The sequence below is a fragment of the Paramacrobiotus metropolitanus genome, unplaced genomic scaffold (genome assembly GCF_019649055.1).
Source record: "Paramacrobiotus metropolitanus isolate TYO unplaced genomic scaffold, Prichtersi_v1.0 Parri_scaffold0000358, whole genome shotgun sequence".
NCBI classification, from domain to species: domain Eukaryota; kingdom Metazoa; phylum Tardigrada; class Eutardigrada; order Parachela; family Macrobiotidae; genus Paramacrobiotus; species Paramacrobiotus metropolitanus.
The window spans coordinates 27,171-38,575 of NW_026570578.1; the positions used below are offsets into that span (position 1 = coordinate 27,171).

At 40.8% G+C, this 11,405-nt stretch overlaps 2 protein-coding genes across 2 annotated transcripts; one reads left to right on the top strand and one right to left on the bottom strand.

The window, feature by feature from the left end:
- Positions 1-144: 144 nt before the first annotated feature.
- LOC129602198 (uncharacterized) lies at positions 145-7,942 on the top strand. The gene is made up of 10 exons (XM_055501175.1): positions 145-168; positions 804-871; positions 1,270-1,732; positions 2,188-2,251; positions 3,319-3,348; positions 3,430-3,503; positions 4,208-4,335; positions 5,496-5,581; positions 6,374-6,487; positions 7,395-7,942. Exons 1-10 carry the CDS (start codon positions 145-147, stop codon positions 7,577-7,579), a joined length of 1,236 nt encoding a protein of 411 aa, XP_055357150.1. The 3' UTR covers positions 7,580-7,942.
- LOC129602199 (thyrotroph embryonic factor-like) lies at positions 7,903-11,361 on the bottom strand. Its single transcript, XM_055501177.1, has 6 exons — positions 11,121-11,361; positions 10,781-10,997; positions 10,094-10,228; positions 9,959-10,027; positions 8,986-9,348; positions 7,903-8,517 (listed from the first exon to the last, which is right to left on the bottom strand). Exons 2-5 carry the CDS (start codon positions 10,896-10,898, stop codon positions 8,987-8,989), a joined length of 684 nt encoding a protein of 227 aa, XP_055357152.1. The 5' UTR covers positions 10,899-10,997; positions 11,121-11,361; the 3' UTR covers positions 7,903-8,517; position 8,986.
- Positions 11,362-11,405: the final 44 nt, after the last annotated feature.

Genomic DNA, 11,405 nt, shown 5'->3' on the forward strand with positions numbered 1-11,405 from the left:
GTCAGCAAACTTCGTAGTTCGATTTCTCATCGCCACAAGTTGGGAGCGGAAATGAGTCAAATGGCATAACCAAATATTGCTCGTGCTTGTCGTTTCCCTGTAGTCTATCACCGTTCGACCCTCTTAGAATACAGGGTATTCTCCATGATCATCTACATTAGTAGCGTAGTGAGCCGAACTGCATAATTATCAGCTTCGGCTCACCCCGCCACCGACCCAATCGCAATCCAAAACATTCTTGATTCTGGATTTTCATTTGCCAGTTTTTCACTGGCCCTTTTTCTTCCAGACGTGTTTCATGAATTTAAGTTATCCGCTATAATTTCATCCTGTATAAGAATTGTGTTGGGATTCGTGATGCGACGTTAACAGCGACGGAGTCGTAGCAGGTCGTCGTCAGCCTTTTCGGATAGACGAGCAGCGTCGCCACGGTCGCCAGTGTAAACGCACCTGCCCGCCGTTTGCCTCGGGTTGCTTTCTCACACGGCTGTTCTTTGCAGGATAATAGTTGTTGCGGTTCGCTAGCCAAATTCACCGTCAAGAAGCTGAGGAGTTCTGCGGATCCGTGGTCCACAGCGTGACGGGTGTCGTCCGCGAACCCAACAATCAGAACACTGAACGTAATGAAAATTATAGTGCCTCTGCTCTTACCAGTTCCTGCATGACTTTCGTTACTTTCTCACTCTATCTGATATTTCTGTGAAAAAAAAAGCATTTATTTTCACGATTTGCTGCCATTTTAACACTTTTTTCGTGTCACGGTGCAGAAGTTATAGGTTGTGAAATTTGTGGTGTTTTTGCAGCGAACTTCCTTGGGAATCCAGACCAGTTACCAGATCAGCAAGACTGCAAGAGATAAAAATGGAAAACAGTGAGTTTTACTTTTCTTTCAAAAATTGTCTTCAGATTTCTTACTGTATTTGCTGTTTACGGTTGGTCGTAATTGGTCGTATATTTAATAATTCATTTTACTGTTTACTGTGTATTAATGATAACTTTAATTTTTAGTATTGCGTCTCACTGCTGCTTTTTAATTGTAAGCGACTGCAGAATACAAATCAGTATAATTATGATATTTATCAAAACCTATATACCTCTAATTATTCCGGTTGTTTGCGGACGTATCGGTTTCGGTTGCAAAATTCCATGTCTTTTGGTAAACCGTAAATTATTCAGTTATTAATTAAAAAATGATTTATTTGATTAATAGGGGCTTATTTTACTTGTAAATTTTGTAGCAGTATTTTGGCATTTTTGTGTGATTTTCAGAGAATGCGGCTCGACAACCGGCCCGAGAAAGCCCACACGTCACGGCAACGCCACCGAAGACGGAAACCGCTCCCGTTGCACGAGACGAGAGAGCCCACAAAAAGCCGAAGAAATTAAAAATCCATTCAAAGCCAGCGGCAGCGCTTTCAATCGCGAGGGAATCGATTTGTCGCAGTCCCTGACAACAGGAACCACGGAAAAATCGCCACAGACTTTGGAGAAATTGCCGAAACTTCCAAAACTGACGGAAAAAACCCCGAAAGCGTCGCAGAGTGGAAAACAACCGGAAACTGCTGCAAAATCACCAAATACTCCGCAGTCCGTGGAAAAATTGCCAGAAATCGAAAAATCTGGATTCGGATCCGGGTCAGCGGTCACTCATCTGCCTCCGGTATCTAGCCTCACTCCGGCCGCACTGTCCTTGTCCAGCTGGAAAGTGGGTGGAGGAGTGTCAAATATTAAGGTTAGTCGCGCGCCATTTCGAAAATGGCTCGAAAGTTAAATATCGTAAAAAATGGCTCAAAAAAGCCACTTTTCTACGCTTTTCTAATTTAATTTGCGGTGCGCCAGCGCCAGCTCCATTTTTTCGCGCCAGGTCCCGGCGCACTGTTTTCCCGTTTTATCCCTCCGGGCAGTTGCTCGAGCCCGGAATTCATTAAATTTCCTTAATTAAATTTTTCAGCTTTGAAGTTTTCGTGAAAATTAAACGGGCAGTAAATAGAGAATGAGTTTTACAGAAATACATGTTAACCATGAGGAGAACGCTCATGTGCATTACGGCATGGTAGCAATATTAAAGCTGGCGCCTATTGATGTGCCACTATGTAGCCAAACAGGGATTAAAGAGACGGGGTGGTGGTCATTTTTGGGATGCTAATAATTGCCCGATGAAAACTCTACAAATCGAAATTTTTGCAGGCTGTGGCTACAGCAGGTCCGCATCAGCAACCCGGCCAGCTGGGAGACTCTGAAGAAAGTGGGAGTAAGTCGTCTGTATAGGTGTACAATTGCGTTAGTATGTATATGCTGCGTAGATGGTAAAGTAGTAAGATGATTGTAGTTCAAAAAGTGTTCGGGCGATTTTGAATGAAATTAAAGCTTTAATTATTTATAACAGTTCTCCCCGAAAATTTTCTGTTGTTAAACATAAAAGTAATAAAAACACTGAAAATTATGTTTCGGCTGTGTTTAATTTATTTATATAAATTTGTGTTGAATTCTCAGTTTCTTTTCATTTATTCTTTTCATTGTAAATTATTTGATTTTAATAATAAAATGTGAATCATCTGCAACTTTGATTTCACCCAGTTAAGAGATAGGGCGGTATCCCTAGAAGTGAGATAATCGTTTCTCGTATGGTCAACGAGTTTTTCTTCTGCCGGTGTTTTCCATAGCTTCTTTAGCTTAATTGAATACCGTAATTATCGAATTTGCCGCACTGGGCGGCAAATAGTTCGAATATTTCGGGGAAGTGCGCTTATTTCGGGGGAGGGGTGCCCTTATTTTTCAAGCACCAAATTTTAAAACGGGCCGTTATTTTTCAAACATTAAATTTCAGAAGGGATCATTATTTTTTCCAAACAACAGCGCATCCTGCTCTACCGAAACTGAGCGCAGTAGTTACCGGGCATATGGTTAGCTAGGAAGTAGTAGCATTACGGAATTACACAATTTGCTTGCAAAATCCTGGTATCTGGAAGTTAATATTTGCCAGCATTTACCACCGCCTTTTTTACGCCCGTTTATCGATTGTAAGTGAAAAAGTCGTTAGCGTTTAAAAATCTAAAAACGCAAATTACCGTCTGATTACCGGTTTATTAGGCTTAACATTTAATTACGGCACCGGGTGCCGTAATTATTATTACAGGGGGGGGGGGCACAAATTCGATAATTACGGTAACTTTATATATAGAGAGGCATACGAGTAGCCGATAATGTAGGGAGATAAATTTTGCGACTTTCTATTACAATTTAACAACAATATTTTGCGTTATCGGCTCAGCTGGATGCTCCTTTGCGCCTAATCCTTCGTGTTTGCATTTTTTGCAGAATATATTCATCTGGTCGTCATCGAAATAGGTAAGTGTGCAAATCGTTGCACGTGGCTGCGAATTTTTGTTGTTGTTAAAGAAAAACAACATTTTTGTATTAATTCTACAGAACCGACTGCCGCTGGTGGATATGTCGAGGAAATAGCCAGCGGAACTTCGCGCCGCTTGCTGGAAAAATTTAAAGTAAGCATATGAAAAAGCGGAATAAAAATTGTACGAGTAGCAATTAGTGTCGTGATAACTGTAGTGCAGTGGCTGGCTGGCTGCGCATTACCTATGCGTTATAACCAGCCTTACATTCAGTAAATAATTCATTCAGTTAAATTGGGTATCATTTTAATTATTGTCCACCGCTGGCATTCTTGTACATTCATTCAGACGATCAGGTTATTGTTAATTTGTAATGAAATTTCCAAGCGGAAGTTCTACCGGCAATAGCTACGAGATTTGAGTCGGATAAGTGTATGATGTGATTGCGAGCAATTTCTGGAGTGGATTCTTTGTACTGGGATCAAAAACAAGAGGACGAGCCTGTAGTCATAAAATTCATTACTGTACCAGTTCAAAATGGCCAAAAAATAGTAGAAATCGTAGTAAAGTGGCTCAAAAAAGTCACTTTTCTATTGTAATTTTCGGTGCGCCAGCGCCAGTTCCATTTTCTCGCGCCAGCTCGCGGCCCACCGTTTTCTCCTTCGGGGACGGAAGGGAGGAGGCGCCTCACGACGGCGCTGCTGCCACGTACATTAACAAATGAGAAAACCGTTAATTTTATTATTATTCGCACCGCGTTGTAGGATATTATCTGGATTAATAGAAAAGTAGCAGTAGTCTGTTCCTGCTATTTTCCTAATAATTTGTATAATGAAAGAACTTGTTCTGCTTCGTAGATCTGGGATGAATTTTCGTCCAGTGAGGTTCTCGATCCGATTTTGTCCGGCGCACCAAACGAACTGGGTGGGATTGTGTTGGCCATCCCGGTTCGGGGTGACGTCAACCGTATGGCGGCTTTGCCAGAGTAAGTGCAAGCCTGCCCGGAAGCAAGAATTTATCTGTACCCGTGGTCTAAGAGACAATGGAGACCGGAACTTGCGTATTTCTGCTTTTTCCATATCGCACCCATTCCCCAATTTTTGACCGTTTTTTCCACCCATTTCCATTCCATAATATTTGGATTAAACCCATTTCCTTCCATTCCAGATTCTAGTGAATATTAAATTCATCATAATTATTTTCCTTATAATTATGATTGAGCTCGTCATAATTAAAAGTTGATCAGTTTTACTTATGATCAGCATAATGAAAATTACAACCGTTTTAATTCTGCTGGAGCATAATTAAAATTTTGCAATTTTAATTTTGCTCATCATAGTTAAAATTCAGTTTCCTTTTGATTAAGCAGATTTATAATATTATTCTTAATTTGACTCATAATTAAGCTTCGGTATAATGAAAAATGACTTCGGTATAATTAAATTTTAATTATGCTCAAGCTTAATTAAAATTACAAAATTTTAATCCTGCTCCAGCATAATCAAAATTGCCATAATTTTAATTGAATTAATCATTTAATTGTGTTGAATCATTTAATTATTGACTTACGTTTAATTCCCAGCATAATTTAGAGTTTAATTAATCACTGCCAAATTGCGTGCTCCATTTCTAAAATAAAGATATTAAATGTAGATCTAAGAACTTGCGTATTTTGGCTTAAAAAATTACTTGGGGATCAATCAGCTTTTCGATCGAAGCAGGCAATTTTTCACACATTTTTTTATGCTAGCATTTTAAAACTGACGTAATTCGGCGCGAAGTGCAAACAAAGGTGCCGGTGGTTTTTTCCTTAATTTTGTCAGCCTGGTTGCTTGTAAAAACGCAGTAATTCGTCATTCTTATCCTACAATCTAAATTCCCATTTTTTTATTTTCCCCATCCATTTCCATCCATAAACGCAGTTTGCCTATCCATGATATTTTAATATGGAAAAATTAAAAAAATGGAAACAGCTATCGTAGTATAGTGGCTTTGGAAATGGCCGTGTTGGGGATAAAATGTGTAAAGCATGCACGTCTTCCACATAAATTGCAAATTTTTTCTTTTGCATGCTTAGTTTGTTTAATGGAGCAATGATGCTCACACGTGTTGGATTTTAGCGATAGTTGTTTTTTCTTACTGCAGAACATGTAATGCCCGTATGAACGACAAGGCTGTTACGGGAGTCAAGATGCTCTTAGCTGAGGTTGTGGAGCCGGAAATGCAAGCCGGTGAGTCAAATAATTACCAGTTTTCAACTTTATTGACCTTGAGTATAGTGGACAGTGTCATAAACGCAATTTAAATTTTTATTTGATTTTTTTGTGTAAATTAGCGACTCGAAATTTATCCAGTTAATGAGTTAAATTTCGAATTACTTTTATTTAGTTTTGTTGCTAAATTCTGTTATTCACCATTCACAATTTTGCGTTTATCCATTTAAATTTCGAAGTAATTATACTTAATAATAATTTTATTCTTGCTGGATTTAAACACATTAAAATGTTGTATGGAAAAAGTTCGATTTTTTGTGAATTCTCATGCTTCGATTTCTTTGAAATTATTTGAATATTAACATTTTTTTAGGTAGGGATTTCTTAGAGGCAGAAATAAGTCATGAAGGTTACTCTTGTTTCGCCTTTTACCGTTTCGCGAATGTAGGGATCCGGCGATATTGACTCAAAACTCAATGTTTTTCATGAACGCTGTAAAACTAAGTTGATTTAAATAATAAGCAGATAATCGCTGGTGAATAGATCGATAGGTAATGAGCGACGATAGGTTGTTTCATCTGGAGGTCGCACGAAAATGATACGAAAACTCACGAAAAGTCAAAACGGGAACTCTAGTTCACCATCATAAATTTTAAAGCAGTCGTGTCTGGTTGTAGCCATTTCGATTCTGAATCGATGTAATGTCTAAACGGATAATATATAAAGTTAATCGTTATCGAAAATAAGTACAGTAAGTATTATGTGACTCCAGTTCAGAAATATCTGCATGGTTTGGAATTTCTGTCATAGATAAAAAACTCCCATTTCCCTTTACGAAAGGGGTTTTGGAGAAGCGTTCCGGATTCGACGATGCCTTCGTGAAGGCGCATTTCCCCCGTGTGGCCAAGTTGTTGGGTATTAAAGGTAAGTCGACCAGGTTTCGATCCTGCAGTGCGCCTTTTCCCAGCTATCATGCTGCAACGTACGTTGCAACGTCAAGCCAACTTGGCACAATTATAAAAATTTCTCTACTTTTACCAATAAAGTACAAAACTTTGCTTAACTATTGCGTGATAGTTCTTGGTCTGTAGCACATTCTACAATTTTATTTCGAGGCAAAGAGCTGAATTTTTAATTTAATTTTTTGTGAAATATCGCACTGCTTTTTGAGAGATAATCCAGCTCATTCGAGAATATTGTAATTTTAAAATTCGAGGAGGTTGGGAATTATCAACTAATGGGGTATTTTTTTCTAACTGTCTCTTCTTACTTTTTTACATCTTACTTTTTATAGTGCTTAATGCGATTAGCGCGCTAAGCAATCACATTCTGCCGGCTCCAAACAGCGCGACTCTCTGGGAGGTAGACAGACTGAGCGATTATCTGTACATAATTGCACTGCTGAATTATTTCGGTGCGAATTAGCAGAGAAAATTTTGTTTGATAAATTTCAATCTTTTTCTGAATTCTCGCACAGCAGTTGTTTCGAAATTCTTTGAATATTAGCATTGATAGTGAAATTTTTGAGGGAGAATTTTACGATGTTTAAGGCGTATAGCTGAAGTTGTCTGCAGTGGTGTCCCGTTTTTTTTCGTGAGCTCGGTAAAACACGGAAAATGCCTTGCACCTGCAGTTTCACGGATATCGATAGCGCGCATATCTTTTAATCAACGATGGTAAAAATAGAAAAATCTTAGAATGGCGATACGTTGCGATTCAGTGATTATCCTGCTAAATTTCTAACGCGTTAGATTGTTTATTGGACTGTAAAATTAATAAAACTCGCGATCGGAAAGATCTACATGGTTTACAGTTTATGGTGTCTTAACAGTGGCGGATCAGGTCAAACCGGACGGGAGTCAAGCAGAACCGGCGCGCCACACCCCTTATCTGCCGGATGCCGGGGGTCAGCGGGTCGTCGATGGCCAGCGTGCGGACGGCGACTTTGGGCGCGGGGAGTGGCTGTGTGCGGCCGAATTCATGGCGGAGAAAACGGCCGATGATACCGGAAACTAGCATCCCCCCTCGAAGCTCTCGAAAAAATAAATTCGGAATAACGGTAACTGTCGGGATGATAAAAATGTTTTGCGCTGTTCATTTTTTATACTAGATGTTTTTGACCCGACGATTGTGGTATTTCGGTACAGTATTAACGCGCGTTGTTTTAAATTTTGTTTCCTTTTTTAGCGAAAAATGTTTTTCACCTGATTCTTTCTAACAGATCTGTGATGGATGCTCGGATTAATTTTATTCGTGTACTTTGAATAATATTTCTCTAGTGTGTCATTTCCGCATCGTATAATTTTATTTTCGTTAATTACTTCGATGAAACACCGGCGAAAAAGTGGCCAGAAAAAGAAGACAGAATAAAGCGCCGTATAATTATACTGTATTACCGGTATATTATGCCAACATTACATTACAAACACCAAAAAAAACAGAAAAAGACACGGACACCGGTTTCACATTAAACCACGCTGTAGCGGCAGCAAACACGTCGCCATCGACGTCTACTGAGATCATGGTAATACTTGTTTCAGCGGCGGCCGAATACACCCAGTATTCAGCCGACCGGTGCAGAACGATTTTCCCAAAGTAACAAAAAACATGGACTCCATCCTGCCTCACACCAGAGTGATCCACTTCCCGCACACAGCTCCAACGCCGTCCACGCAGGAAAAAACACAAGAGGAGAGCGCGCTTCTCCCGAAAATTATTATTTGTACAAAAACAATTAGTCCGTCTCGGCAATTAGCGTTCGCGGGGGAAAACGGGAAGAGTGGGTACGTGTGTTGGTACGTCGACAACACTCCGAATAAAAACACAACCACACGGCAAACTGCGGCGGCGGCTCAAAGAACACTGACATTCGGTACATTTTAAGGCCCATTAGAAAAACTTTGGTAAAATGATTTCCTCAGCAGTATGAAAACGCGGAGAGGCTGGCATGTGTCCTGCAAAAATTAAAGCTAAAATTGTACCGCGTAAAATAAAACATAAACGCAAAAACAAAAAAAAAATTTATAGCATTAAAAATAAACAATTACATTCATATATTCGCATCTTTTCTTCCCGAATAACTTGACAAAATACTTCGGAATAAAAAGACTGATTAAAAATGCTTTTAATTGTACTGCATAATTATGCAATATTTATTACAATACAAAGCTGTTTAATTTAATTTGGCTCGAAGTTTAATTTTTCCAAAAATCGATATGGTCGTCAACGAATATTATAAAGGTTTACTGTAATGTTTGTTGTTCGATGAATTCGACAATAATTAAAACATTCGCAGGAATAAACGGCGCTGTGAATTATTAGTTAATACGATTCAGAAATTCTGTTACAAATTTAGAAATGTAATAAAATTGACAGGATCGAGAAGATAACTGTCGACGCCCATAAGAAACTGCCTAATTTACCTCAGTGTGCACTGTTCTTGCCCAAATCCATCTTGGCCGACGCGGCCAGCTTCTCGCGCATGACCATGTTGTCGCGGGTGAGTTTATCGAGCTGTTCGCGCAGTTTGTGGTTCTCCTTCTCGAGGTAGGCCGCCCGGATGGCGATCTGGTTCTCCTTGATGCGCCGGGCATCCCGCGAGCGTTTCGCCGCCAGATTGTTCTTCCGCCGACGCGCCCAGTACTTCTCGTCCTTCAGCTCGTCGGGCACGAACTGCTTCTTGGATTTCTTCACCATCGGCGCCGGCTTCAGCTCCTCCTCACTGAACCGGCGGCGCCGCGGGTCAAAGTTCACCGTGGAGCCGGGTACGGGGGCCATGGCCATATCTGCCGGGCAAAAATGCAACAATTAACTATTAGTTTCAATACAATAATAATCAACAAAAATGGATTTTTAAACTAATAAAAACAACGTCCACTTTTCACGAAATTATAACAAGAATTTCTGATATTCGATTTTCATTTGATATCTTACATTATTTCCTTACTACTTTGATTTCTTCCCTCATTTTTCGTACTCTCTTATCGTCGTCTTATATTATCGTTCGGTAGTCTCAGCAGTCAGCAATGCATACAATAAATATCGGTATTTCCAGGAATGCTATTTCCATTCGTAGGCATTTTCATACAAAAAGCTTAATACGTATGCAAAGTAAAAGAGTTTTTAATCGCACTTTTTGTAATGTCTAATTGCTGAATGACTGGTTTGTTTGCTCACTGATACCGTGAACGTCGTGAAAATATGAGTATATGCACAGTACAGTAATCCGTTAAATTGACCCATAGTGTAAACAAAATTAAGACATCAGCAACACCATAAAAAAACCGATACCGCGACGTCAATGGAGATTTATCCATGAATACCGTTATACAGAAAAGTCAATAGGATTATGAATCAAACATGTGCGAAGGCTATGGGATTTATTGTGCCACGTACCGCCATTCATGTCGGGTCCCATGTGCAGGGAGTCTTTGTTGAGGACGTGCGGCACGCCGGGGAGATCTTCTGCCAGAGAGGAGAGCGCACTGAGACAGGGTATTTGTACAGGTAAGCGGGCACACTTGTGTTTACCTCCCGGGGACTCGCGCTCCTTGGAGCCGGTGGAACTGCTGACCTTGTTGTCCTCGCCGGCCCCGCCGCCCATGTGCGTCTGGTTGGGACTGGAGCAGGCCGACCCGCCGTGCGGACTGCCCAGGCCGGCCACACCTAAGCAGACCGTATTGACGTTAATTACACGCCTCACCACCGACCTTTGTAATTACACAAATTGCTGCCAAAACGACGTAAACCAAACAGCATGCTATAGCATGGCTGTTGAAGCGACTGCGCTATGGCGCTTTGAGTGAGAATAACAGCAGCTACTTATTCGCAATGATTCGGATTACCAACGCATTCGCAAATCTATTTCTTATCAGTAGCCCTTTAAATCATTTTTAAATCATCATATTAATATTCTAAAAACACAAAGAAAATTAATTTATTAATTATATGAAATTAGACATTTACTGTAATTAGTTGCAAATTACAAGTAAAGCTAATAAACATCCTACATATGTCCTAATAAAATACAGGAGAGAAAAACCTAAACAACATGCATCTAATAAATCTGGTTAATTTTTAGAAAAATCAAAATAATAAGAAATAAGAATTCATTTATTTGGAAATGCCAGAAATTAACCGACTCGGAAAAATCAGAAACTGCTAAATATGTTTCTATAATTTTTTAATTAAATTATTAAAAATAATTGACTGTCGTACCGTGGTGGCCGCCGGTACTGGTGCCCTGGGCGGGCCCGCCCAGTCCGTTCTCGGAGAGGAACTCGTCGAGGTCCATGTACTCCAGCTTGAAGTCGTGCGGGCCCCCCACCGCGGCCATGGATTCGTAGGGGTTGGGCTTGTCCCAGATGCTGGGCCCGAGGAAGTCTTTTTTTTTCTTCGGATGCTGCGTACTTACATCGTGTCTAAATGCATATATCTACAACAAATACACACTTGACAGACACAGGACATAAGTGTTTAATTTACGATGAATTATTGTCAGTGATTTCATTCTACTGGAGAATATGCTATCAAGAAGAACAGCGGCATGATTACGTACAGTTTGTGGATGAGATGGTTGCGCAGGGAGTCGGTGCTGGAGCGGCCGTCGGCGCCGACCACCTGCAGATGCCACTCCTTGACGGCCACCTGCTGCGGCCCGAACTGCGGATTGTTGGCCAGCGGGGAGTTGGCGGAGGGCGGCGACATGAGGCTGATGAGGGTGTTGGCCGGCGACACCACCGACGTCCCGGGCAGAGAGCCCTGCGGCGGCGGCGGACTCATCACGCCGCCGTCCTGGTTGGAGTTGGACAGGTTCGACATGGGCGTCGCCACCTGGGCGCCC

Bases quoted from the DNA above. Each gene is read 5' to 3' on its own strand.
- LOC129602198 (XM_055501175.1), top strand. From the start codon at position 145: ATGATCATCTACATTAGTAGCGTA. The intron at 1,733-2,187 runs GTTAGTCGCGCG...AAATTTTTGCAG, and splicing joins GAGGAGTGTCAAATATTAAG to GCTGTGGCTACAGCAGGTCC. The intron at 4,336-5,495 runs GTAAGTGCAAGC...TTCTTACTGCAG, and splicing joins CGTATGGCGGCTTTGCCAGA to AACATGTAATGCCCGTATGA.
- LOC129602199 (XM_055501177.1), bottom strand. From the start codon at position 10,898: ATGGCCGCGGTGGGGGGCCCGCACGACTTCAAGCTGGAGTACATGGAC. The intron at 10,028-10,093 runs GTAAACACAAGT...CCTCTCTGGCAG, and splicing joins GGAGCGCGAGTCCCCGGGAG to AAGATCTCCCCGGCGTGCCG. The intron at 9,349-9,958 runs GTACGTGGCACA...TTTGCCCGGCAG, and splicing joins GGGACCCGACATGAATGGCG to ATATGGCCATGGCCCCCGTA.